Source organism: Ceratosolen solmsi, unplaced genomic scaffold, assembly GCF_000503995.2.
Source record: "Ceratosolen solmsi marchali unplaced genomic scaffold, CerSol_1.0 scaffold11, whole genome shotgun sequence".
NCBI classification, from domain to species: domain Eukaryota; kingdom Metazoa; phylum Arthropoda; class Insecta; order Hymenoptera; family Agaonidae; genus Ceratosolen; species Ceratosolen solmsi.
The window spans coordinates 7,956,133-7,981,262 of NW_011948416.1; the positions used below are offsets into that span (position 1 = coordinate 7,956,133).

A 25,130-nucleotide genomic window follows, 5' to 3' on the forward strand; every position below is an offset into this window, starting at 1 on the left:
AAGAAGATAGTTTCCATGAGACACTGCATTAAATTATAATAAATATAAATTTATAAAATTATTAACTTAAATAGGCTAGGCACACTGTACGTGCATTTCAAATGCAACGATCTCGAATATACATCAATTTAAATTGTTAGACTATAATTATGTCTCTTATATACATTTTTGATATCATTAATATTTAGCTTCATAATCATATATTCTTGCATATTAGTTAAAACAAGAATATGTTACAAAAATTACAGAACCATTTTAATCATCATTATATACAATTTATAAATTCTTTGTATGCGAAGGACTTATTTCGATTAAATTCAAAATTATATGTTTAAATCCATTCATTAGTGTCATTACAAAATATATTTTTTTACTTACTCAAATATCATATACCTATCTTATAATTCATTAATATAATGCAGTGTTTTGTAGCAGTAAAATGATACTTCATTAAACTTCCATCTTTAACAGCCGTGTTTAAGAATCTAATGATTCGATTAAATAAATTGGGATTTTTTCCATCTAACAAGGCTTGGCTGGTCTTTCGTCACCCAATGCTAGTTGTTTAAGTTAAAAAGGTGCGAACAGTGGCACGAATCGCTTGCCGGCACATCGGACAGTGAGTAAGCGAAGAAGCACAGAATACGCAGGTGGACAAGTGACTGCAGGGAAGGAAGACGACCGAAAATTCTTTATCCATGCAAACCCTGCATAGTCGAGATTCTTTTAATCTTCGGTTTTCCTCTGCTAAAGAAACTGATAGAGAAGATTATTTTTTATTTACATTCGTAACATTAAAAAGTACTCATTAATTTATATGAATTTTTTTAAAGCTAATTTGAGAAATTTACCAGTTTCTTCGTGAATCGTGCTCCCATCCTTCGTCTGCAGCTCATTCTGTGACTTTATTTCGGAAGTCGATGTTGCTATTTCATGTAATTCACTGCTTTCTTTGCTTTCGTTATTCCTTGCAGTTTCTGGTTGGACATTTGAACTACTTGCAGACTCGGCAGTAGATATTATTTGATTTAACAAATGAGTGAGTTCCGTTGACGGCGAATCAGATGCTCGATTAATTCTGAAATTTTTTGACATTAAATTAGCAAATTTATACGCAAATATGTGCAGACAAGTCGAGTAAAAAACATTTTCTATTCCAAGGTTAAGAAGAGAAAAAGGATTGAGAATAACAAACGAGAGAAGCGCGCGTGCGCACGCGCAATATTTCTCGCTTTGCGTAATAAAAATTAAATTTTTTTTTTGAATTATAAGAGCATTTAAAGGATGAATTGATGTATGTAATGTTAACAGAGGCTATGCAAATTTACATTAAAATAATGTAATAATATAATCTTATAAATGCAAATAATGCTTCTACGAACATGTTATCCTCTTCTCTTAATTGTATTTGTGTGGCATCTTCGATGAGCTGGTCGGCATTGACGTAGGGTAATCCTGTTTGCTCCATTCTTCGTTTTAATGCCATTTTAACTCTACCAACATGTAAACCTATTTCTAGCGCTGCCTAAAAAGTACAACGAAAGTAAATGTCTTAAGAACTTTAACGGCATGCTTTTGCCAGTGGAACATAATTTGAAAGGTGAGACTAACCACAGCTGGTGCCGTGCCAAGCAATCCTTCTAACTCAGCATCTGTCACTCTTCGAATGTGACGTTGTTGAGATATAACGGTAGGAGATGCCGATGGTATTACGGAAACATCGGAGACGTCGTTAAGAGCACTGGCTAATATCTACGGCATTGAACAAATTGAATAATTAATTGCAGATGATGCGATTTAAAATATATGAATCTCCTGTCCGCTATAAAGCCAGTGAAAAAGATTTTTATGCTTACCGAAGGTTTTGACGGCTGCGTGCTTTCCACGCACTGTTTAATAAAGTCTTGTCCTCTTACTAAAACAGTATATCCACATTTTGGGAACCACCTGGCATGTTCTATCCAAACATCATCGTTCTCTTCCCAATTTCTCAAGCCTCCGCCACAATGAAAACATCTGACTTGATCTTGTGATCCTACATTGGTAAAACGTTAAGCAATGCTTTTTTCTGTCAAAGCGTTTTTCATTATTTTAACCTAATTAACTTTTGCAACATTTGGCAAACCGATCAACGCAGTGATCAAGCGCCGACATATTAAAGACAATTTTTTATCGCTCACCAAGATAATAAAAGCCAGCATCAGCTAACATTTCTGGGGTCTGCTTGAGATCGGTAGGCCATCCTTGAAAAGTGTGTAACCTGCCTTCGTACGTTGCATGTTTTGGCTGTTTTGGAGCTAAATGATTTTGTATGCGTAGCTCTGTAAAGTTGGAGGTTGTGCCAGGCAGCAACTTGACATTGTCAAAGTCCACTTTTTCTGTTGACAAATCTGTATATCAACACAATTGTCACATATTTTCATTTATATTTACTACTTCTCAAATACATGGTAGAAACATAATTAGTATAATAAAGGTGAAAAAATTGAAAAATTTACTTTACGATGCTAAGTCTCTAGACGAGTTATTGAGTTATTATATCAAAATGATTAAAATCTCGTAATTATCAGGTACCTGAACCCATTCAGCATTCAACAAATGCAAAATGAAAAGTGAAATAATAACGGTGATCATTGAGGCAATTTATGCGGACGTAAGCAGCAAAGGTTTGCTTACTTGTTGACATTGCCAAAATGATTATATTTAGATTACATCGATTTATCTGGCTAAATATCAATAAACTTGATTGTGATTTATATACACTTGTACATTGCTTTAGTTGAATATTGGCTTTGCCAAGGTCAATGAAAAATTACGACCTTAACTTTGCAAATTGAATTCCGAGCCCTCTTATATTAAAGGTAATATATCATAAGTAGCGAGAAATTTATTGTAATAATAGTAATGATTATCATCATCATTATTATTATAAATTATAAATTATAAATTATTATAATAGTAATAATGATGATTATGATGATGATGATGCTAATGATAATAAGAAAAACAAGAAACTATAAAACGAATATTAATAAATGTTAGATGGATTACTAGTTTCATTCTCTTCTTCTCGTAAATAAAAATCACAGTTAGGAAAGTGTTTTCTATGCTCGTCATCAGGAACATCTCCAAGTACCCAATGTCTTAGTTTACCTCCGCAGTGAATGCACTTGACCTATTTAAAAAAAATTATAAAATACATGAAATTGTAATAATATTTATAGAATAAGTTTAATTGGTATATTAAATATAATAATTACCAAATCTGCCTGTTTAAAATAAATAAATCCTGATTTAGCTAATGACTCGGGTGACACGATATCTGGTACAGGCCAATTTTTAAACGTACTCAATCTTTCGTAGTAATTCATCGTTTCAATTTGTAAAATTCTCCATCTTCTTAGATCTTGGGTATCGCCATCCACAGAACTCGAATGCCTTGTTTCATTAAACGAGGATATAAGTGGCACGTTGCAAGTCTTAAATGGTTCTAATACAAATTGACATTCTGGACTGGCCTGCCGATGTCGAGTAATCACTTTGTCATTTCTATTCCATTCGGATATTGTAATACCGCAGAGGAAACACTGTACCGTCCGAGCTTGGCCCGTGTAATAAAAGCCTGCTTTAGCTATTTGTCCAGGAGAGACGGGAGAATTTGCAGGCCACTCTTGAAACGTTTGCAGTCTATTGGTTTCATAGTTCATCTTTGGATTAGTAGTACAAAAACTTGAAGAAGATCGATCTGAAAATTTTAAGGTATTATCAAATTAACAGTATCCTATGGAATCCTTAACATAAAGCTTTGAGTTCACATTCAATATCTATTAAAAATATTAATCGAGCTTATTGCAAATGGACTATTCCATTAAATTAGTCAATTTAATCGAGCAGAACAATAAGAGATTATTGAGGGCGCACAGAATGCGCAACACGATTTTGTACTTTAATTGTACGTAATAATAAAAGTTGGTAAAGTATTTTGTATATACGAGTATCCACCACAGCCAATTAACGAATACTTAAGTTTATTGGATCTAGCAAAATCTAGTAAACACAAACTCAGTTATTTCTCGGCGACAAATATATTTTTTATCTATACGATAATACGTGTTTACCTCTAATTTTGAAATACTATTTACATACAACACGTGTCACTGGGATGACAAATTATTATTTGCCTTCGATAAAATTTGTTAATTTTATCGTTATGGCAGACAGATATGACTATATGTCAATTTATGGATTCATTTAAGCAATAAAGTACACATATAGTATAATTGAATTAGTGCTATAAAATTTTAATGGCAAATATATCATAGCCTTTCAAAACATGAATTAGAGTGTCAATCGTATAGATGTGTAAGAGAAAAATCAATACACGATGCGAAACGTTAATTTAAAGGTTTTTCTTTCACATTGGACAATGAGAGGAAGAAAAAGGTAATAGTGATTATTTCGTACAAAATAAAAGAGCCAAACGATATGACATAAAATTTCATGTCCCTTGTAAAAAATTAAACTATTATTATTATTAACGATTAGGGACAAAAATATTTACAAATAATGCCCTCGATGCCACGTTAAGTCAGCGATTCAATTTCATTTACTCTACCAACAGCGCATTTTCAGCAGCTACATTCAATGAACATGAAAATTCCCGTTAATGATATTAATTTTTACACGAAATAACGTCACTCTCACCACCTCCATCATACCCAACTGTCCCAACTCTCGTGTCACATTCAACTTCTAACTCCATTAAACGACATTAAACATCCGAAGTGGACACGCATCTTTTGCGCCTAGGTTATGGCAGCTGGAAATTTAATTTTTATAACAAACACCATGAACGTCATTATCATACTTATCGTACTCCGACGCTGAAAATAATTCGTTGGGCCAATCTCCGCTCTATTTTTCTTAACATGAGGCAAAAGTCACCGCGCTCGTATACTCCAACACATAAAGCTAATAACCACCCGAAGGATCTCCATTAATCCCTTATGTCAGGACCCGATCAACGGCTAATATAATACAATCGGCTGATAGAAGTCAGGGGCGATCGATGCAGTAGTATCGTAGCAATGCCAATGATCCCCGACAACGACGATCGAGCCGCGACTCGGTCAATCGTCCTTATCACGCAACTAATCCACACGACCTGAATGATCCAGAGCAGACAATCTACGAGTCGATCGCTGCTATGATGCCCCTTAGACCCGGAGATACGGGACACGAGTTATCCGCGGCGCTCCGTCTCGACATTAACGTAAACGTGGGGAGGGGCGAGTGGACTTTCGCATACAAGAGGAAAGAAAACGGGGAGAAGCGAAACAGAAATAAATACCGTATAGGTAAAACGCATGTGATGCGACTCACGGAATTTCCCATTATCATTGCCGTCGATACCTCGGCTTTTCCAGCAAAATCTCGGGTCCATCGACCATTGCGCATTTTGGTAAATGCCGAGCCTAGCGCGTCTTGCCCAATGTGAGAACGAACGATTGAACTCTCGACAGTTGCACATAAGCGAGCGCTTGATTTACTACGTTCTTTTTTAATCTTTATTTAATTATTATTATTATTATTATTCTTTTAATGCACGACACAAGTATCGATCATAGAGTCCGAAAAGTTAGTAGGACTCGTTCTCGGTGCCGGTTGTAATAATAAGGAGCTTTTAGGTAACGACGTGCACCACTGTTTCTGGGAATACGTATTGGAGGGGAGGAGTGTCTTGACTATTCCGAGAGCCGTAATATTACATAAATTATTTAAATAGCGTTCGAATTAATTGGGATGCTGATTGGGTGGCCTACTCGATACCTTTAACGTACCGCCTTATCCATTTATTTATTTTACTTTTCTGCAATTCATTATGCAATTGGTTTTGCTAGGGTATCGACTATAATAATAATAATAATAATAATAATAATAATAATAATAATAATAGAACAGAGTTTAGAATGAAACTTAAACTCGTTGCTCTCCTCGTTGAATTGTTGAAAGGAAAGCGATGTATGACCACCGACCGATGAACATAATAGAATTGCCATTATTGGTAGGCGCGTGGCTCGCGATTAATAGAATTTAATAAACATATTGACAATCTTTGCGTATCTATAATTGTAATATCGTATGCTATTCGATACCACAATGTTACCACACTACTGCCATTCGAAACTATTGTATTTTCAATTACTCGATTAGCTTAATAAAGTTCATGGAATCCATATCGGAGATCGATCGAGAAAATCTTACTCTGGGAAGAATCAATGTTATTTTATTGATTTCAAGGTATTGCACGAACTACGTGGCTGTGTCGTCTACAACAGCAACAATAATTGAACATTAGTATGAATAACCCGATGTTAATTGAGCGAATGGAAATTATTTACAACAACCTTGACACATCTCTTTAAAATTACTAATATTCGTCATGCACTTTATCCTCGATAGTTTAAATGATGTCAAATGTGGGTGGCAACGTTCGTTAAAATTATTACTCTACAACTTGATAAACTTCACGCGGACCATAAACAATTAATGCGTATAAAAATTTTACTGACAATGACGGCTAAACGAATAATGTCGAATGACAACACTTGAATATTTTTTTTTTTGTTTTTTTTTGTTTTGTTTAAAGTTTCTTATTACTAATGAAGATACTTATTACTAATAAAACTTATTACCAATAAGATGCTTCGATAATTCGACATCGTATCGTAGACAAGTTTTTGTCAAATATTATTCAAATATTACAATATTATATATTGCCACTTTCGCTGTATTTTTATTAAGCACATTTATAGATTGCTATTTTAAATTTATTCATTAGACCTTGTCTACCGCGTGAACGGGAACGATTATTTTAGAACAGTTTACATTATATAGGCTTTTCCTATAAATATCGTATAAAACTGCAATTTCATATTGTCCTCGAGACTTGCAAAATATCTAAATTTAAGCAATTTTTAGTTGTATCAACGTTTTATGAGCTTCATCGATTGTTAAAAATTAAATTTGCATAATAACGAATAGTTGGAATGTGTGAACGATAAGAACATCGAACGACACTTCATTTCAATTATCTTCATTTAAAACGTACTTTTTTAAAATTATTTTAGTGGAAAAAATAAAGCACATTTTCAATTCACACAAGGTATTAATATTTTTTGTCGAAAGTTTTTGTTACTCTGCGTGAAGAGTTCGTTAACAATTTAACAAAAAGTTAGCTTTAATTTTACACACACGCGCGAATAATTATTCAAAAATTTTCCATCTATTGCGTGTATATGGTATGTCTGTGTATGTGCTACTAAATTTAAATAATTCAATAGCACAGTATTGTTTATTGCTAACGATCGATATGTACTATCGATATAAATACAATATAAGGGTTTTTATTTTAATTTGGAATGTACATAAAATATATTAAAAAGAAACTATAGGGTCGCGGTGTTGAACAAATAATAGCAATAAAACTAGAGATTAGATTAAAAAAATAATAATTAATTAATAACATTCTTGAATTTAAACATTTCGATATGATTAAAATAAATACGAAACGGATTATATTCGAACGATTTTGGCTTTCACTCGATTTTCAAGTTATTTCAATAATATTTATCACAGCGATATAAAATATGAATTGTTCGAAAGTGTTATTATTTCAATAGAATAATGATGGATTATTAATTATCTTTTCTACTTAATTAACTTCATAGAATATAAATATACACGTATATGTATATTAATAATAAATCGGTATGCTGAATTGATTACACAGTCCATTCATTTTCATAATTAACATAGAAAATTAATCCATGTTAAAAATGTTGAAAACTATTTGCAATTAATAATTAATGTTAATTGTTCTGCTTTCATATTCAATTTTTAACGTAATTTTTCTAAGACAATATAATAAATAGAAAATAATGAACAAAGATTTAGAGAAATTAACGATCAAAACACGAAATGGTTTAATTACATTATATTATATAAATAATATAAAAGAGAGGGGTGAAACATAAAAGAAAAAGAAACATTACTCATGGACTAATTTTAATACTTTATTGATGATTAAAATTTAAACAGTTACCAATTATTAAAATAATATCGTTCTAGATGTTATTTTATAAATTACCACTTAAATTATGCTCAATCTCATAATTAAAATTACGTTTATTCGTTGATTATAAAAGTACAATTTACAATTATTTAATACGTTGTATTAATATTATGTACCCATTATTTAATTGTTTAAGCGTAAATAAATTCAATTTTGTAATTATGATTCAGGCAAAAATAAAAAAGAAATAAATAAAAATCAAGCTTTTCCATATATATATATATATATATATATATATAGCTTATAATAATGTTGGTATCCTAATTCATATTCGATATAATCTTGATAAAATAATGTGCTTGATGTACAAAAATCTATTTGTATAAATTAGTAATTATAAGAATTTTAATAACAAATGTGTATAATTTTAATAATATTTTCTTAAAATACCAACATTCATCGCATTCTTTCGTTACTTATTTTTCTATATATGTATTTTTTAATATTCATTGATAAATAAATAATAAAACGAATAATCTTACACATTTTAAAAGTCAATCTCATAAGTTAATCATTACTAATTCAAATTTTAAACATTTGCTACATTTATAATTTAATAAAATTATGAAAAAATTAATTCTTAGATAACAAATCAGATTTTATTTATAATTAAATTTTATCAAATGGTAGTGTGAATCATATCGCTAATAGTTATTATAATTTAAATAGCTTTTAAAATATTTCAAAAATATATATATATACAAATAAGTTTTAAAATCTACATTAATGACACAAATATGTCTATATTAATAAATATGGCATTTCATTTAACAAACTCAATAATCAAAAATACCATTTAATTTGCTGCAATCGTATATAGAGCAATTAAAAAATTATAAAAATAAAATGAATATTTTTAACAATGATTTATACGACTATGCATATTTTATAAATATTAACAGTCAAGATAATTATGACTTAGATCGACTTAACTTTAAAAGTTCGTCTTAAAATAAATAATAAATTATTAAAATTAATTAACATACTATTCGTTCAACAAAATGTACTTAATATTTTTTACTTCCTGATCTTCAAGTACACTTTTCAAATGGTTCGCAGATTGCGATTCTTCAGTAAACATTTGCTAATAAAAACTTAAACAATTTGTAATCCTTATTTTAAAGATCGTTAATTACTACTAAATATTTGTAATAACTATTATCGGCAATTAATATCGGCTCGTATTTCTCCTTTTCATTTTAATTTGATTACAACAAAAAAATGATTAATAAAAAAAGACTTAACAATGAAGAGACCAAAATTTTTTTATGTTTGTTCTAAAACATAAGATACACTATAACAAATTGATATATTTTTCTCATAATGTAAAATTCACAATTCATAATAGTTATATATAAAATAGATTATTAAAAATATTATTTTTAAAAATTGAGAAATAGTCGTTAACTATATTGAAATTCTTTTAAAAAATTTTTGAAATTCTCGTAAACTTTATTCATTTAACAAATGTAATTTGTTTTTCATAACGATAATATTTTTATTATTTTCTGTTTTTATTCCAAAGTATTTTATATGCATTACACGATTATAATAGAAATTTTTATTAAATCAATATCAATGTAAAATAAATGATTTAAGAAATCGATAATTTTGTTAAATATTCAAATTAATTTAATTTAAATCACATTCAATACGAAATCATTTGGCATGCAGACATTTGTGTCTGTGTAGTAGTCTCAACATTGCAAGTTTTTTTTATGAACAATTTAAATTAAACATAACGTTTGGTATTAAAATCTGATCAAAACATTTAAATTGTTGCCTTAATTATAAGTTTAAAAAGACTTAAATTATTAAATAACTATGTTTACGCGTACCGTTTATAAATGGCCTCAACACACAATTTATTAACAAGCATTTCTGAATTGTGGTTCTTGTTTCTTATTGAAATTTAAATTCATCATTTGGCTATTCAAGTCATCAACTATTACTGGAGAATAGTTAACATCTAGAAAGAAGAAGAAAAAAAAAATATATATATATATATATATAATTATGATTTTTGCAATTTATACGAAAACTTTTCATGTAAAATACTCACTGTGATAAATATTATAATCATATAAGTTTTTTAATTTTTGATAGACTACTGAAACTGCATTGTTTAAAGACAATTGTCTAGTTGGCTGTACAGATCCATAATCTTCAATAATCAATAGATTATTTCTGTATACTGTCACCTATGCAATTAATCCTTATTTAATATAACATAAATTTGTGCAAATATCACTTAAATGAAAATAGCTAATATACACAGAGTCGAAACGATCTTAGCTACTGAAATACTAAACTAACTACTTTCAATAATTTATTTAATAAATACAAACTTTATGAATGAAGCCAACTGGATTGTAGCTTGTTAAGCATTCGAAAGAACACATGGCTTGTAGAGTTTTAGAAACGTAATCCGTAAGAAGTGTCACATATTGCATATCAATCGACTCTTCCATTTCTTCCAAGTCATTTTCTTCACTTATGAATTTTGCATTACGACTTTTAACAATTTTACTAACTTTTTTATTTTTAGATTGTAATATCGCTTCATTAATACATCTTTGTCTCTCTGCTTGTTTAATGGGACCAATTGGCTTGGCCCAACGAATTTCCCATAATTCTTGATCTGCTACACCATCCTGTCCTAATACGATGTAGGGATTAAAATTATTTTTAGAACAAAAATTATACGTTCGTTTTTACGCAAATATAAATTATAAAATTAGAATGTTGAATTTTTTACTTTTTAACGACATTGTATTTTTTTTAAATATTAAAAAATTCTAACTACTCAAGCCATAATCTAAGATTTTTTATATATTTAAAAAAATTATAATTAAACTAGTTGAATAATTCACGTAAAAAAATGCACTAACTTGTCAAAATTTTCATGGCTTTTTCAGCCAATTCACGGGTTTCGTAGTGAACAAAGGCAAAATGATTAATTTTTTTCAATTTTAAAATTGGTATATTGGTGGCTCTTTGAAATAAGTCTCTGATTCTTTGCTGAGGGATGTTCATCGAAAGATTTCTTACAAAAAGTGCAGTGACCTATATAAAAGTAATTCAATTTCAAATCCCATTACAATATCCTTGCACTATAACTTTACAAAAAAAAAACCATTTACATTTTCCATTATTTCCTCATCCACGGGCTCTCCAGGTTCTGGATCAGCCCAATCAACCGCCACTTCGTGATCCCATAAAAGAACTCTACCAGGAATAAGTTTTCTTCTAGCCATGGCTGCAGATCTGTGATCTTTAAATTCGACAAATATAAAGCCTGTAAAAAAATGTATACCTAATATTTAATAATTTAAGCATTTTTGCCAATAATGTATAAAAAGATTTATAAAAAATGTCAAGCATTCCGTAGAGAATCATTAACAGAGAGAGAGAGAGAGAGAGAGAGAGATAAATATTAGCACCTCTGTTAAGGGATCTATCCTGAGCGTTTGGATACAAATATATATTAACAATTCCTTCCATCAATTTGCTTAATTCTTCCAGAAATTCTTCCTTTGTTTTATTTTTTGGTACACCCCCAAAAAATAGTCGACAATTGTCAACCGACTTTACAGCACCGATCGGGTGGCCCGGCCTAATTTCATACCCATCGAGCATCTAAAAAATAAAAAATTTAAACTTTCTACAAGTTAACTTCACCTCGATAAACAACATAAAATCGATCGAGAGATTAATTATTCTAAAAATGTGAAATTTATACCAAACAAGCTTTACGTGCAATTTTGGCATCCGTATACAATGCAAAAGCGTAACCACGCGTAGTCCCAGAAAAATCCAACATTAATCGAAGCTCTAATAATCTGCCCGCTTTTTCCAATATTGGCATCAATTCATCCTCGTAACAGTCTCTCGGCAATCTCCCAAGAAATATCTCTGCCCCTTTTATACGCTCCCTCTGCTCCTTCGTAAGCTCTGGTGCGGTAAGGCGTCGCTGTCCATTCTCTTGCACGAGCTCATATTGCGTTTTGTACATCAAATCCAATAAGCGAACTGTCACCTGACAATCGCTGGATACCGTCGATAAAGTATCCGACGTACTACTTGCTATTGTCGAAACGCTGCCTCGACGGTACTCGCTCATCTTGATAATTTCTACAAAATTTATGAAATAATTACGAAAAATTACGAAGAGCAGGTCAATCGCGCATCATCGAAAATAGGATTTTGAAAATGTTTGCGCTTCAACGAAATGGCCTCGTTCGTTCGCCTTAACTCGATTAACCTGGTACCTGGACGCCTTATCTGGAGATCACTCGAATCCCGCCGAACGAATGTTCTAACGATTTCATCATCGGCCATTCAATTGTTGCGCTCGACATTGTCAAAAATGTCGCGCGCACCATTGACAAACTCGGCGGCTATATATTATTCGCCACAAAATCAAGGAAATACCTGAAAATCGCTATTTACATACCTTTGTGAAAAAATGCCGAGGAGTCGTATTAGCGGCCGGATTATATCGCACGTGCGGTAGACGCGAAAATCTTTCTTCTTCCGAGCTTGCGTTCGTCAAACTATCGCCGCGTTTTAAAGAATTCGACGAGACGACGACAAGAGGCCGGTTAATAGAACTATAACTGCTCGAGTGACCGTGGTAAGGATTTTTTTATATACGCGTAAACACACACACACACGTGCATATATATATATATATATATATATATATATATATTGTTTGTTTGTTTTTTTTTTGTTTTGTTTTATGAAACAACGTTGCCGCCCAGTCTCATCGTTTCTTTTAATGTTCGTTGGACGTTACGAGGGGCAGCGCTTAAAAATCCATTTCTCAGATTCGTATTCGGGCACTGTCCCTTCCCGGCATGCAATTCCAAATTCGATTCGTGGAAAATGCCAGAGTAGCGTGGTGTTGCGTTACTAGGGTTGGTCATAGGCTTTACAGTTTGGCTTTCGCAGTTGCCGCGCGTAATAAGTGGGAAGTACTATCTGCCCGATGTTTCATAATAGAATAGAATAGAGTAGAATAGAGTCAAAGCTGATCGTCCATTGTCGTTAAAAATTGCTATTTCGCGATTTCCCTTCCCGCCTTCACTGGTTTTCCCAATCGATTCGATTCCATTCGATCGATGGGGCCCGTCTTTATTCGCCGATTAATTCATTAATTTGTCATTAGGCGTTAGTCGTTCGCCCGTAAGTATCGATCAAAGGGGACTTGTGCCTGTGCGCGTGTGTTGGGCGTATTAATTTTCTTCTTTAATTTTCATTTTTAATTTTAATTTTTTATTTTCATTGCCTTGTCGAAGGCTTCGCTGAGCTTTCGCTTTAAAGGCTACGTGAAAGTAAATATTGTTGCGCCGCGATGCTCTTGTGCATCGCTAGTAATAGTTAAATTCTTCCTCGCGCGTTATTATTTTTCTTATGACTTGCCCGTTTTAATAAGAACAGAGCCGCGGTCTTATTTTATTTACCGTTGTTACCGAATTTCATAATATTTTTCATATTTATTTTTATTTTTAAGCTCCTAGGCGAAATGGAGAGCGTTGCTTATCTTTGGATTTCGAATTATGAGAATCCGATTTCCGAATGCTCGGGTAAATTACGGCAAAAAATTAACTAGCGGCGATTATATATTTTCTTCGCTTATACGCGTGTTTTGGCTATTTTATAACAATTAGAGGATTAAATTAATGCATCGCACTTCGTTGCTATGGGTTTTTAAAGGGAAATTTACCCTTTGGGCCCCCCGCAATTTCACGAATCATCAGGATTTCATTTTAATCGGTCGAAAGGATAAATGCCAATAAAACTCTTAATTATCTTTCTATAATAATTATAGGCACACTTTTTTTTTTTTTTTTTTGCATTACATCCACGAATCAAGCAAATAATACAGCAGCTCGTTATCGCATTAGACTGTACGTATGAGATTCGTGTAATTTTTTTTGTTTTGTTTCTATTCTTTTGCCTTCTCGTCCATTTATTTCTTTTTACGCATTTATTATGAAAATCATACGCAATCGATATTTTTTGCACTCCCATTGACAAATGAAAGCAATCGTGGACCAATATCTCAGTAACCAATTGTATTATTATTAATCTTGTACCTTCATTACCGCCTACGCACGCCTATTCTTATTTATTTATATTCGCAATAGACTCGTATCTTCGCGTATGCTCGGTAACATCAGTAAAATCGGCAAAACTTTAGCCGCGTTTTATACAATTAAAGCACACGCTCCTTTAACGATACTCCCTTTAATATTGCTGCGGACAATAATAAATAATATTCGACGATCGAAATTACATAAGGATAAGCGAAATTGCTACCACCACCATCATCACCTCCTACATTAATCCCTCCAAGAAATCTCAAGTTGATTTTTAACGAGACCGCAAGCACACTGGCCAATGACATAGACGATAGTCAGATCGTCAAACGATGCTAATTAATTAATTAGCATGATTTTCTTGTAAACTAGCATCGATCGCCGCCGGTTAATAAGCCAGTTGCATTCGCCGACTCGTCCGGTGCATTCAGATATAGATTAAACGAGATTAAACGAGATTAAACGAGTGTGAACCGGTAAAAACGAGGCGGCAAAAAAAAAAACGAGTCTGTTAGCGTATAAGCGCGAGCGAGACCCTTTCACGCGATTATCTGGGAAATTCGCTCGAAGACAGCGAGCTACGACTACCTTCCCTTTAAGCGGAAACGCGCAAGAGCGATGGCCTTGGTAGGCGTATAAGTAGCGAAAATAGCGCGAAAATAGCGTGAAAAAGGCATAATTCTTAGGCTGCGAGCGTGAGCGAAGCTACGAGAAAAGCACCGCTTGCCCGTAACGGGAGTATGGCCTCGTAAAAGACTAACAACGACACTGGTTTGACTTGGCAAGAAACGGGGCTTGCCGATACGTAAGGACGCTTCACCACTACGAAGGCACGGGGGTTTTGAGAAATAATATGAAAGTATGAAAGTATGGCGCGGACTGACTTGTAGTGGGAAATGCTCGACGAGCGAGCGAGATGGCATGTATTTATATTTGTCAAAATGTTGATGAATGGTATAGGTATATATAATGGTATAGGATAATGGTATATTGATCAGGCGGAATTGTAACAATGAGCTTTTGTAGCTGGAAGAGCGCATTATTATTAAAATATTACATGCTAATTAGGATTATTGTTACTTGCTGCTTGTCCCTCGTTCATCTGGATAGATTAATGATTTTGTCTACGTACGTAATTGTTTCGATTAAGCTATTTGATATCGGTTTTAATTTCTGCAATTCCGAGTTATCTATCGTGTTAGCATTGCCAAGTGTATTTGTCTTTTATTAATATTTATATTTCTTATCCATAAAGCCTAAAAATAAACTTAAAATATTCTTCGCCCGCGTATTTACTTCTTTTCGAACAATGGGATGTCGTATAAAGTTTGATAATAATTTGTATATTGAAATTTTTAATAATCAAGGATATTAAAACAACTTTCTTTTTCGTTTTTTTTTCTTTCATTGTTATTTATTTCTTTTTTAATAAAAGAACATAAACAAAAACAGGAGCAAAAATAAATAAATAAATACGTAATTTCAATTTTTTATTTATTACGTATTTATTAGCCTCAACTCAAATTATATCTCATGAATTAATTAGCATGAAAGTAAAAATAGATAATTGAAAGTATCATTCATTTATTTTGCAAATAATTATCCTTTTCAGACTGCTGCAGAAGTAAATGTCAAACGGCTTGCAAGGCTTTTCTTTATGAGAAAAATATATAATTCTTCATTATTAAAAATCCCGAATATCTAGATGCGAGTGTCGCGAACAGACGAAGCAATGAAACGAGAAATATCGATGAGGAATCTTTCTTTTTTTATATCCAAATAAAGAACGAGATTTTATACAATAAAAATATTATTAGGCATTAAAAAATAAAATATAAAGATAGGCCAATATTATTAAATAAATGTATTGTTATCTTAATAAGCAAAAGCGACCTAGAGGAGTAACCGTTCTCCTGTAATATTAATACCACCGAAATATATAATGTATTCAATAATTTATTACCATTCCAAGATTTTTCAATGCCTACAGGATAATTATAATACTTTCTGAAATTGCAGCTAATTTATTTTATAGAATTATTTACATATGCCGACACTTCACATTTTATTATGTAAATGTGTGAATGAAATTTCCATTAATTGGCCAAGATATAAAAAAAATTGGAAATCAATATTTGTTCATATTTTTAAAGTTATACAAGCAGCTATTTTATTAATATATCACCTACACAAAAATAACTTTATATTTATGATCAATTTGAATTTATCAACAGATTTCTGAAGAGAATTTTTTATTTTGATAATTACAACTACAAGCTAAAAATACAAAAAAAATTGGATTGTACACAATTAAACAACGTTTGCTTTTTACGAATAAATTATGATCAATATAAATAATTAATAGCTCATTATTCTTTATGTAGATTTTATTAATAAAGTGTACAAAAATATCGTTACACTTTAACAGTAATGAGTATTTTACATAGATAACATCGATCAAACTTATTTTGTAAAATTAAATTAAGTTTTTAGTTTTTGATATTTACAGAAACAGATTCCATTTTATACTACATCTTTAAATATGTTCTTATAAGGTAAAAAAATAATTATACCGATATTATACAATATTTACAAAATTGTCATTTCGTAATGGCAGTCGAATTGTTAAAAACAATGCACAATTAACCTATCACGAACAATCTATTAATATATAAAACATCTAATTTATATGATTAAAAAATTAATAAATACTAATCATCACGAATAATGATATCCTCTAATTCATTGTCATTTAATCTGGGATTAAAATTGTCTTTGTCGATTTGCTGTTTAAGCGAATCAATGGATTCTTTAAGACCTTTATATTTTTCTATCGCACGTAAAGTTTTATTACTCAATTTCTTAGTACTTAAGCTTTTATCCACTATGCAGCATAATTCTTTTGCCAAATCTTCAGAATCCTTTATTTGTTCTATCACTTCCAATTCTTCTTTCAATGCTGCGTTGAATATAGTAACCTGTCAAGCATCACAACAAACATAATTAATTATTTTAGGTTAAAAGTCACTATAAAATTGAACACAAGAAGGAAATTATGAATATAGTATATGGATGGTTAGTATTTTTGGTATTACAATTTATAATATAAAGACGTTGCTGAGTTTAGTTTAAAATATTTTGAAGGTACTTTTGTTACTATTGATCTTAAATTTGAAGAATAAGTACGAATGTACGATGTGTAGGCTATAGTAATTTTTGTTTTGTAATCTGATTGATGAATTATGTACAACCAAGTGGCATAAAAGTTTGATAAATCATTTTCTTTAAAATAGTAGAAGTCAAACAAAATTTATAGCTGAAAATTATTAATAGATATTTCACATGGACAAATAAAATATTTTTAAATGTTTTCGAGTAACGCAAAAAAAAAAATATTGCAAAATATTGTAAATTAATCGTTCCTCATAAAGAACATTCAACAATTACAACAAGAAAATAAACTTTAGGATAAATCGAGTACTTTTCGAATTTATTATAAGTTATAAAATTCATGCAAGAAAATAAAGCTTTAATAAAGTTAAGCGAGACAGTATAAATATAGGAATTACACCTATAAATATATTTATATGCTGAATAATAGATCATTTAAATGTAATGGCTAAAGTGATTTTCTACCTAATGATTTAGTAAATTAATAAAGAAAATTTAGTGAAACAATCGTTAATATAGCAAATAAACAAAAAAGTGTTTACTTAATTAATCAATTCTTATTGCTTTATAATTATAAGGAAAAAAACATCATTAGGATTTAGTTCATTTGTCATATGACAATCGATACACGCTCAACGTTTGTAAGAAGAAGCCGTGAATGCTAAATAAGTATATGATATTTGATTAAAATAAGTTAAAATAAGATACTCGATTTGGACGTATAAGTACGATAATCAAGTGTGAATCTAAATAGAAAATTACAAATGCAGATTAATATAAAATTGTCGAGAGAGAAGTGAATAAAGAATAATTTACCCTTTTGGCTTCATTTTGAAGATCTTCCAACTTTCTTTCCAAATTATGAAATTCTTCATCATTGTATTGAACTGCCTGGCATTTATCCTCCTCCAATAATACATTATTGGGTACACAAATGAATTTATCGACAATATTCTAAAATCATTTTAATAATAGTAATAAGTACTTTTGAAAATAATTGTTTTGTAATAATTGTCATTCTTAAATACCTGTATGGTTATCAAATGTGGTTGCATATTTTGTAGATAAGTTTTTCTTAATTGTTTAATATTGTTATTCAGAATTTCCTTTCCTTTGACATCTGGATTGTATTTTTTTTCAATCGAAGCATGTATCTTCTCGCATCGAGTATCCACATTTTCTTTTATCTTCTGGTTTACTATAACGATAAACAAAATCAACATTGCTTAATCCTGTAGTTAAATTTTTATTTAATTAATGACTTTAATATGCTATATATAGTAGTAATAGAGTTGTCCAAATTACGCTATTTCATAAAATAATAAGGCGAATATAGATAACTCTTAATTAAATTTTTGTATCCAATAAATGTAACTGTTAGATAATAAATTTTACCAATCACAGTATTATCGATACGTGATAATTTAATGCTTCAAATATAGTTAATTTGCGCCTATTTCTACTTCATTGAACTACAGTATTGTAATATATATATATATATATATATATATATATATATGCATACATATATTTACGTGCACGCAAATACCGATTGCAAAACAATAATTATTAAATGTTTTTAGAGTAATTTATACAATAATAAAATTAATGGCAAAAAATTTTTACCCGTATAGTTAACTCGTACTATTCATCTATACTTTCTACCAAACATTTTAATTCTGGAAAACAATACAAACTCAATCTTACTACGGGATCTTGTATTTATTCATGTGGGTTGGTTCAACAAAGAAAGGTATACAAGTGTTATAAAATATGATGGTTTCTTTTATTTAAATTCTTAAAATAATACAGCATAACGAAAAAACAAAACACATTGAAAAATCATACAAATGAAAGGCACAATCGGAAGGTACTCTTAATTTCCACAGCCGATCGATTAATAATTGTAAATCGTCCAAAGGCGAAGATTGCTATAAAATAACATAAATAATAAACAAAATAAAATACAATATAAAAAAAAAGAAAAAAAAACCAAAAAAAAATATCAAAGAAATGAAAGAGTCAAAAAAACAACATCCGCGACGGAATCGACTGTAGTAATTAAAAGTAAAACAACAATGTAACAAAACGACGCGTTGAAAACGATAGGAGGGAAATAAAGGGGGAGTATACGGAGGGGAATTGGTATTGGATGGAAGGGGTGGATAGAGGGGGGGGGAGAAAAAAGAAAAGCACTAAGAGTAGCAATGCGGCGAACACAACGTCATGCAATGATACGGAGGCAAATAAATTGTTGAATTTGTTTGGCGGATGGATGGATGGATGGATGGATGGATGGATGAACGAACGTTTGTCGCGCGCGCGTGTGTGTGTGTGTATGCGTGCGTGCGCGCGTGTGTGTTTGGTGTCAGTGGCCCCTCCGTAGAAAATGCCTCAGGCACTGGACGAGTGTGATCTCTAGTCATGATTTTGCGAAAGTCCACATGAAACCAGAGCACACTCGCTCGACGCCCGAAACTCGCCAAAACAAAGATAACGGTTTAGCATTGCTACTAGGATAACAAAGAGATAGGGAAAAATGATAAGCAAGGGTAGAGGATACAAAAAGGGCTGACGACGCAGGCCGAACAAAGGCAGAGGCGGCATCAGCGGAGGTGGTGGCGGCGGCGGTGGCTGCGGTTGCGGCAGTGACGACGACACCACCGCATCGCATCGGATCAGATTGGATCAGATCGAATTGAATTGAATTGAATCGAATTGAATCGAATTGAATCGAATCGAATCGAATCGAATCGAATCGGATCTGATCGGATGAGATCGCGCGTCGCCAGGAATCCCGATTAAAGACAAAGGCAATAAGGTGCCACGCGCGCGCGAACTCGAGAAAGAGCAACAAGCCACAGAGGAAAGGAATGGAAAGTCTCGAAGGCAAGCCTCTTCTCTCTTCCCCTCCCGCTCGTCCGCTCGCCCGCCGACCGATAAATCGCCTTTGCAAACTCTTACTGGCTACGGAAACGGTCCTCGAGTGCATCCCGAACAGCTGCATCTGGTACTCCTCGTCGCAACGTCTGCTGAGCTCGGCCGATCTGTCGGAGTCGTTCGCCATAATCTCCTCCTCCCGGTCTCTGGCAGCGTGGCACCACGACAACGACGTAGACGACGAGGACGACGACGACGAACCAGGGACGCTTTCGCCGAACACAATGGCGCGAGCCGCGCGAGGCCACGCGTAATATGGCGCCGCCGCGGCGTTTCTCCGCCGAGGTTCGGGACCGCCGCCACTCGGTCGAGCGACGACGGAGAGGGGCGATGATTCGTAGGTTTCCTGCCTCCTTTGCCGGCGATTCGGGGCAAAGCGCGATGGAGGCGGGGGGGGGGGTGAAAGCAGAGGAACAGAGTTCGGTGAGTGTTGCCGGACTTAGGCCGCGACTTCGTTGCCAAGCCTTGGCTGCGAGCGGTACCGAGAATGACGATGGTGGTGGTGGTGGTGATGGTGGTGGGGCGGTGGTGGTGGCGACGGCGGCGGCAGCAGTGGTGGCACCGGTTGTACTTATGGTGGTGGGCAGGGGTCGCGGGTATTGCGGTTGCTGATTGGGAGGAAGGAGAAGGGCGTTCGCAACGACGACTAGAACAGATAGATGGATGGAGTGTCGTGTCGGGGGATCCGTGGCGCCTCCTCGCGGCTCGTTGTTGTCCTCGGGTTCGTTGGCAAAGTTGGGACACTCTCGACGATCTTCGGCGCTTAACGTCTTTTACCTCATCTCGAGGTTGCTCCCTGCTTCGCACCTTGGCGTCATCGTCGCGCACATCGCGGGATATTTCGCGACTTGCCGCCGTTGTAGCGGTCGCGTTGCTTCCGATGACGATACGACAACTTGTCCGTCTCCAGTCGGCTCTGTAATCTCAATTCGGGTTTTCCTCCAAGTTAGAATTGCTGACTAGGGAATGTAGTGGTAGAGAGAGAGAGAGAGAGAGAGAGAGAGAGAGAGAGAGAGAGAGAGGCGGGCAATTCTCCTTTGCTTACGAAAAGGCGCGATATTCTTTGTTTCATGCGTCCTATGTGTATGGGTATTGCAAAAAGAGATGTCTTCTTACGACGGGTACTTGCCGTCCATTAATTTGACTCTCTGGACGGGTAATGTTTTTGTTTCTTTTTCTTTTCCATAAGTACTTGTACAGCCCACTATTCGGATAAGATTATCGAATAAAGCGAAAAAAAATATGGAGCGAAGAGTTGAAATTTATGTCAAATCGAACAACATTCGTTTTCGGGCACGACGTTTGATAAAATTAACATAGACGTGATTCTACATTCCCGGGGCTACTTGGAGATAGTTCTCGGTAACGCTTGGAAGGATACAGGACGCGAGTGCTCCGAGGAATGCACGATGTATGTGATTGTTCGCAGATCACGTTTTAAATAACATTTTCCAAAAAAAAAAAAAAAAAAAAACCATTCATTTCAGCATTTAGCCCATAGAAACGATACTTTTTAATTCAACGTTGGGAAGCTTTATTGAATTTTTTCAACAATCATTAATTGGAATTTGTCGTTAGTCGTTTATGGCATAATCAATCGAAGTCTAATTTTATGTATTTACTCTGTTTATTTCATCTAACAAAATGCACAGTTTTATCGATACTACTTATCATAGAGTGTATTTATTGATTTGATGTATTATTTGAATAAAAAACAGTATTATCTAGGCAATGTTATATATATATATGGCGAGACTATAATAATGTATGAGAAGCATTCCCATGCATGCCACTTTGTTAATTAATAATCAGACGTGAATTTTTTTTAAAGAAAAAAGGAAAAGAAGTATCGTAACATTTTGAATTTCGAAGCCAGGCACTGTTTTAACTTAATATAGAATTTCATGCAGCCGTACGGTGAAATTTGAGAAATTTTTGAGAATATAACAGACAGGATGGACGGGCGAATGGATGATTGCACCGCATGATCTTTGCTTTCCATCGGACGGTAATTGCGGTTATGCCCATAGGTGGCGTTATGTGCTCGTGTAGTGTATACCTTTAAGGTTAGGAGGACGTTTAATGGGGAAGAAAAAGTTTATATAAAAGTTGTTGCATTGAGAATTTACTCTTACGTAGAAGTTAAAATGCGGTTCAATGTGCTACAATTCGTTTTACCGGAATCGAAGAGATATGCTAATTTACCAGACAGTTTTATCAAACGAAAAATGGAACAAGTAATTACTATCCTCACTAATTTTATTTTACTAAAAATTATTTAATTAATAAGTGATTACCTGACAAGTATAATATTGATTTTTCACTTTAAAGCTTTTGCAATTTATTAGCAGCATTTTACAATAGATGTAATCTCATAATAATAATTGTCTACAATAGGATTCTATATTTTTTATAGATTTATTATAAGACTCCTCCTCATCCAAATTATCTTCCAAAAGTACATCAGCGTAAGAAGTTTTATTTTGAACTGGCCAGACCTTGGACGGACACTTTCAGATTTCAAAACCAGGATAAAAGCGATCACGTGCACGTGGAGCCTATCAAATACTGGTCATTTTTTCGAGGGGACAGGGTAAGTGAATTCATCAGGTTTAAATTAAACGCTCTATGCCATAATAGTTATAAATGTTGTCATATTTTTATATTTAGGTGCAAATTTTAATTGGGCCTGATAAAGGAAAACAAGGAATTGTTAAAAGCATCATTCAGGAAAGAAATTGGATAACGGTTAATGGATTAAACACTAAATTACAACTATTAAAGAAAACGGATAAATTTCCAGGAATTCCTTTTGTCTTTGAAATGCCATTGTTAGTCACAGAAGATGTATTGCTTGTTGATCCATTCGATCTGTAAGTATTAATATTAAAATCATGCCTTTGAACGAATTATAATTAAACAATATTGCCACATATTTATCTTAAATTTAACATAAAGTTAAATCTGTAACTGGCGTATTTAAAAAGTAGGAATATTATTTGTTCTATTCAATATTAAATATTAACTATTAAATATTCAAATTAGTTTAGTTATTGGTATATATTAATAAATTTGAGAAATCGATAACTTTTTACTTTTTTTGTCCAAATAATTATGGACTGTACGACATCAATAAATCCAAAGAATATATAACATACAACAAAGACCATTTAATTTAATGAATGATTGTTCTATATATAGGTTTTTTAAATTTAGAAATAATTTGTGATATGTTGGTAATGAATTTTCACTTTGAACATAATATTTTTAATAAAGCATTATTCTAAATAATTCAATACTTATAAGGTACTACTATAAACTTCATTTTATATACAATTTTATAGAGAGATTTTTAACAAATTATATTATGGTAGTTATTTGTTTAAATAATATATTTATAGCTGCTAATTTTATTTGCAATGTATGGGTGCTTATACAATTTGTATTGTATATTGTTCATCTATTATGAGTTTATTTTAGTGCTGACATAAATCACAATTTAAATTATTATCTTGGTATATAATGTCTTATGAGCCATATCGTAAAATCTTTAGGAATATAATTAAACTTATGCAAAATTCTCAAACGTATCAATGTCGCAAATCATCCAAAAAAAATTAAAAAAAAAAAAAAAACCAGTTATCTTAAAAAAAGATATTATTCTCTAGATTTAAATATCTTAATTATTAAATAAATTAAAGTCTAAATTTTTATAGTAATATTTTTATTATAAAGACATAACTGGGACAAAGTAATTGGTAATATATTGATTGTCTAATATTAATATTAATTCAAACAATTATTTTTACTTTGATATGAAAAATTCATTTGATATTTTTTCCCTTACAATATGCAATTTACAGGGAACTCAAATGTTTAATGTATACATCTAAAAATTTGTTTGAATATGATATAAATCATTGATGTTTTTAGTCAATATCAATATTAATTAAACTCGATAGTGTCCAGATTATGATTAAATTAATTTTTATAAATATTAATTAATGTAATAATAAATTTAATTTATCCGAATCGTATATTTCGTAGTAAACCCACAAAAATTGAATGGCGATACACAGAAGATGGTGAACACGTACGTGTTTCCGTTCGAACGGGAAGAATAATTCCAATCCCACCTTCGCATTTTTCGACAGCTGATTATAAAAATCCTGCTTTATATGTAGAAGGAGATAAAGATACTACAAAAGAAGAAGTCGAGAAAATAACTTTTAAGGTAAGTTAATGAATAATTACTTATCGTATCGAGTACGTAATAAAATAGTCATTTGTATAATTAATTAAATTATTTTAGCCTGCTTTGAAAACATTTGCAATGGATATCATGGATAAAATGAATATAAAAGAAGATCGTTATCAGAAGCCAACATATTGGTATTAATTAGTAAACGGTTTTTTTACACTTTTGTAAAAGTAATTATAAATAAAAATAATGTATATGTAATGTATATGTAATAATATATGTAATGTGATTTATCATTACAATCTTAATTATATTGATTTATATTTAAGCATTATTAGTTAAGGAAAATATAATTTATATTTATAAAATACATCGTCTTCATGCACCATTCTGATGAGATACCTGACTTAGCGTAATATTATTTACATTAGAGGAAGTGAAATAATAGATATGTCGTATTTAATAGATGTAGTAGAGTACAATGTTATTTATTGTTACCAGTAGCTACATTGAAAAGTATTTTGTTTTACAAATCAACAACATGTAGAAAACAATTAGTGTAGAAGAAAGCATATAT

The 25,130-nt window shown here is 32.2% G+C and overlaps 4 protein-coding genes across 4 annotated transcripts; 1 reads left to right on the forward strand and 3 right to left on the reverse strand.

Annotated features, from left to right (window-relative positions):
* Positions 1-355: 355 nt before the first annotated feature.
* Diap2 (Death-associated inhibitor of apoptosis 2) lies at positions 356-3,760 on the reverse strand. The gene is made up of 8 exons (XM_011495812.1): positions 3,261-3,760; positions 3,052-3,175; positions 2,181-2,390; positions 1,857-2,035; positions 1,612-1,752; positions 1,383-1,525; positions 852-1,078; positions 356-756 (listed from the first exon to the last, which is right to left on the reverse strand). The coding sequence occupies exons 1-8, from the start codon at positions 3,705-3,707 to the stop codon at positions 566-568; spliced, it is 1,662 nt and encodes a 553-aa protein (XP_011494114.1). The 5' UTR covers positions 3,708-3,760; the 3' UTR covers positions 356-565.
* A 6,074-nt stretch (positions 3,761-9,834) lies between these two features.
* LOC105359267 (probable RNA-binding protein 46) lies at positions 9,835-12,614 on the reverse strand. Its single transcript, XM_011495813.1, has 8 exons — positions 12,591-12,614; positions 11,877-12,268; positions 11,578-11,773; positions 11,278-11,432; positions 11,026-11,200; positions 10,483-10,793; positions 10,197-10,335; positions 9,835-10,103 (listed from the first exon to the last, which is right to left on the reverse strand). The coding sequence occupies exons 2-8, from the start codon at positions 12,255-12,257 to the stop codon at positions 10,003-10,005; spliced, it is 1,458 nt and encodes a 485-aa protein (XP_011494115.1). The 5' UTR covers positions 12,258-12,268; positions 12,591-12,614; the 3' UTR covers positions 9,835-10,002.
* Positions 12,615-16,677: 4,063 nt separating this feature from the next.
* LOC105359268 (protein MIS12 homolog) lies at positions 16,678-20,745 on the reverse strand. Its single transcript, XM_011495814.1, has 4 exons — positions 20,377-20,745; positions 18,441-18,610; positions 18,229-18,366; positions 16,678-17,219 (listed from the first exon to the last, which is right to left on the reverse strand). The coding sequence occupies exons 1-4, from the start codon at positions 20,477-20,479 to the stop codon at positions 16,953-16,955; spliced, it is 678 nt and encodes a 225-aa protein (XP_011494116.1). The 5' UTR covers positions 20,480-20,745; the 3' UTR covers positions 16,678-16,952.
* A 1,539-nt stretch (positions 20,746-22,284) lies between these two features.
* mRpL24 (mitochondrial ribosomal protein L24) lies at positions 22,285-24,766 on the forward strand. The gene is made up of 5 exons (XM_011495815.1): positions 22,285-22,589; positions 22,769-22,945; positions 23,023-23,225; positions 24,400-24,586; positions 24,665-24,766. The coding sequence occupies exons 1-5, from the start codon at positions 22,500-22,502 to the stop codon at positions 24,749-24,751; spliced, it is 744 nt and encodes a 247-aa protein (XP_011494117.1). The 5' UTR covers positions 22,285-22,499; the 3' UTR covers positions 24,752-24,766.
* Positions 24,767-25,130: the final 364 nt, after the last annotated feature.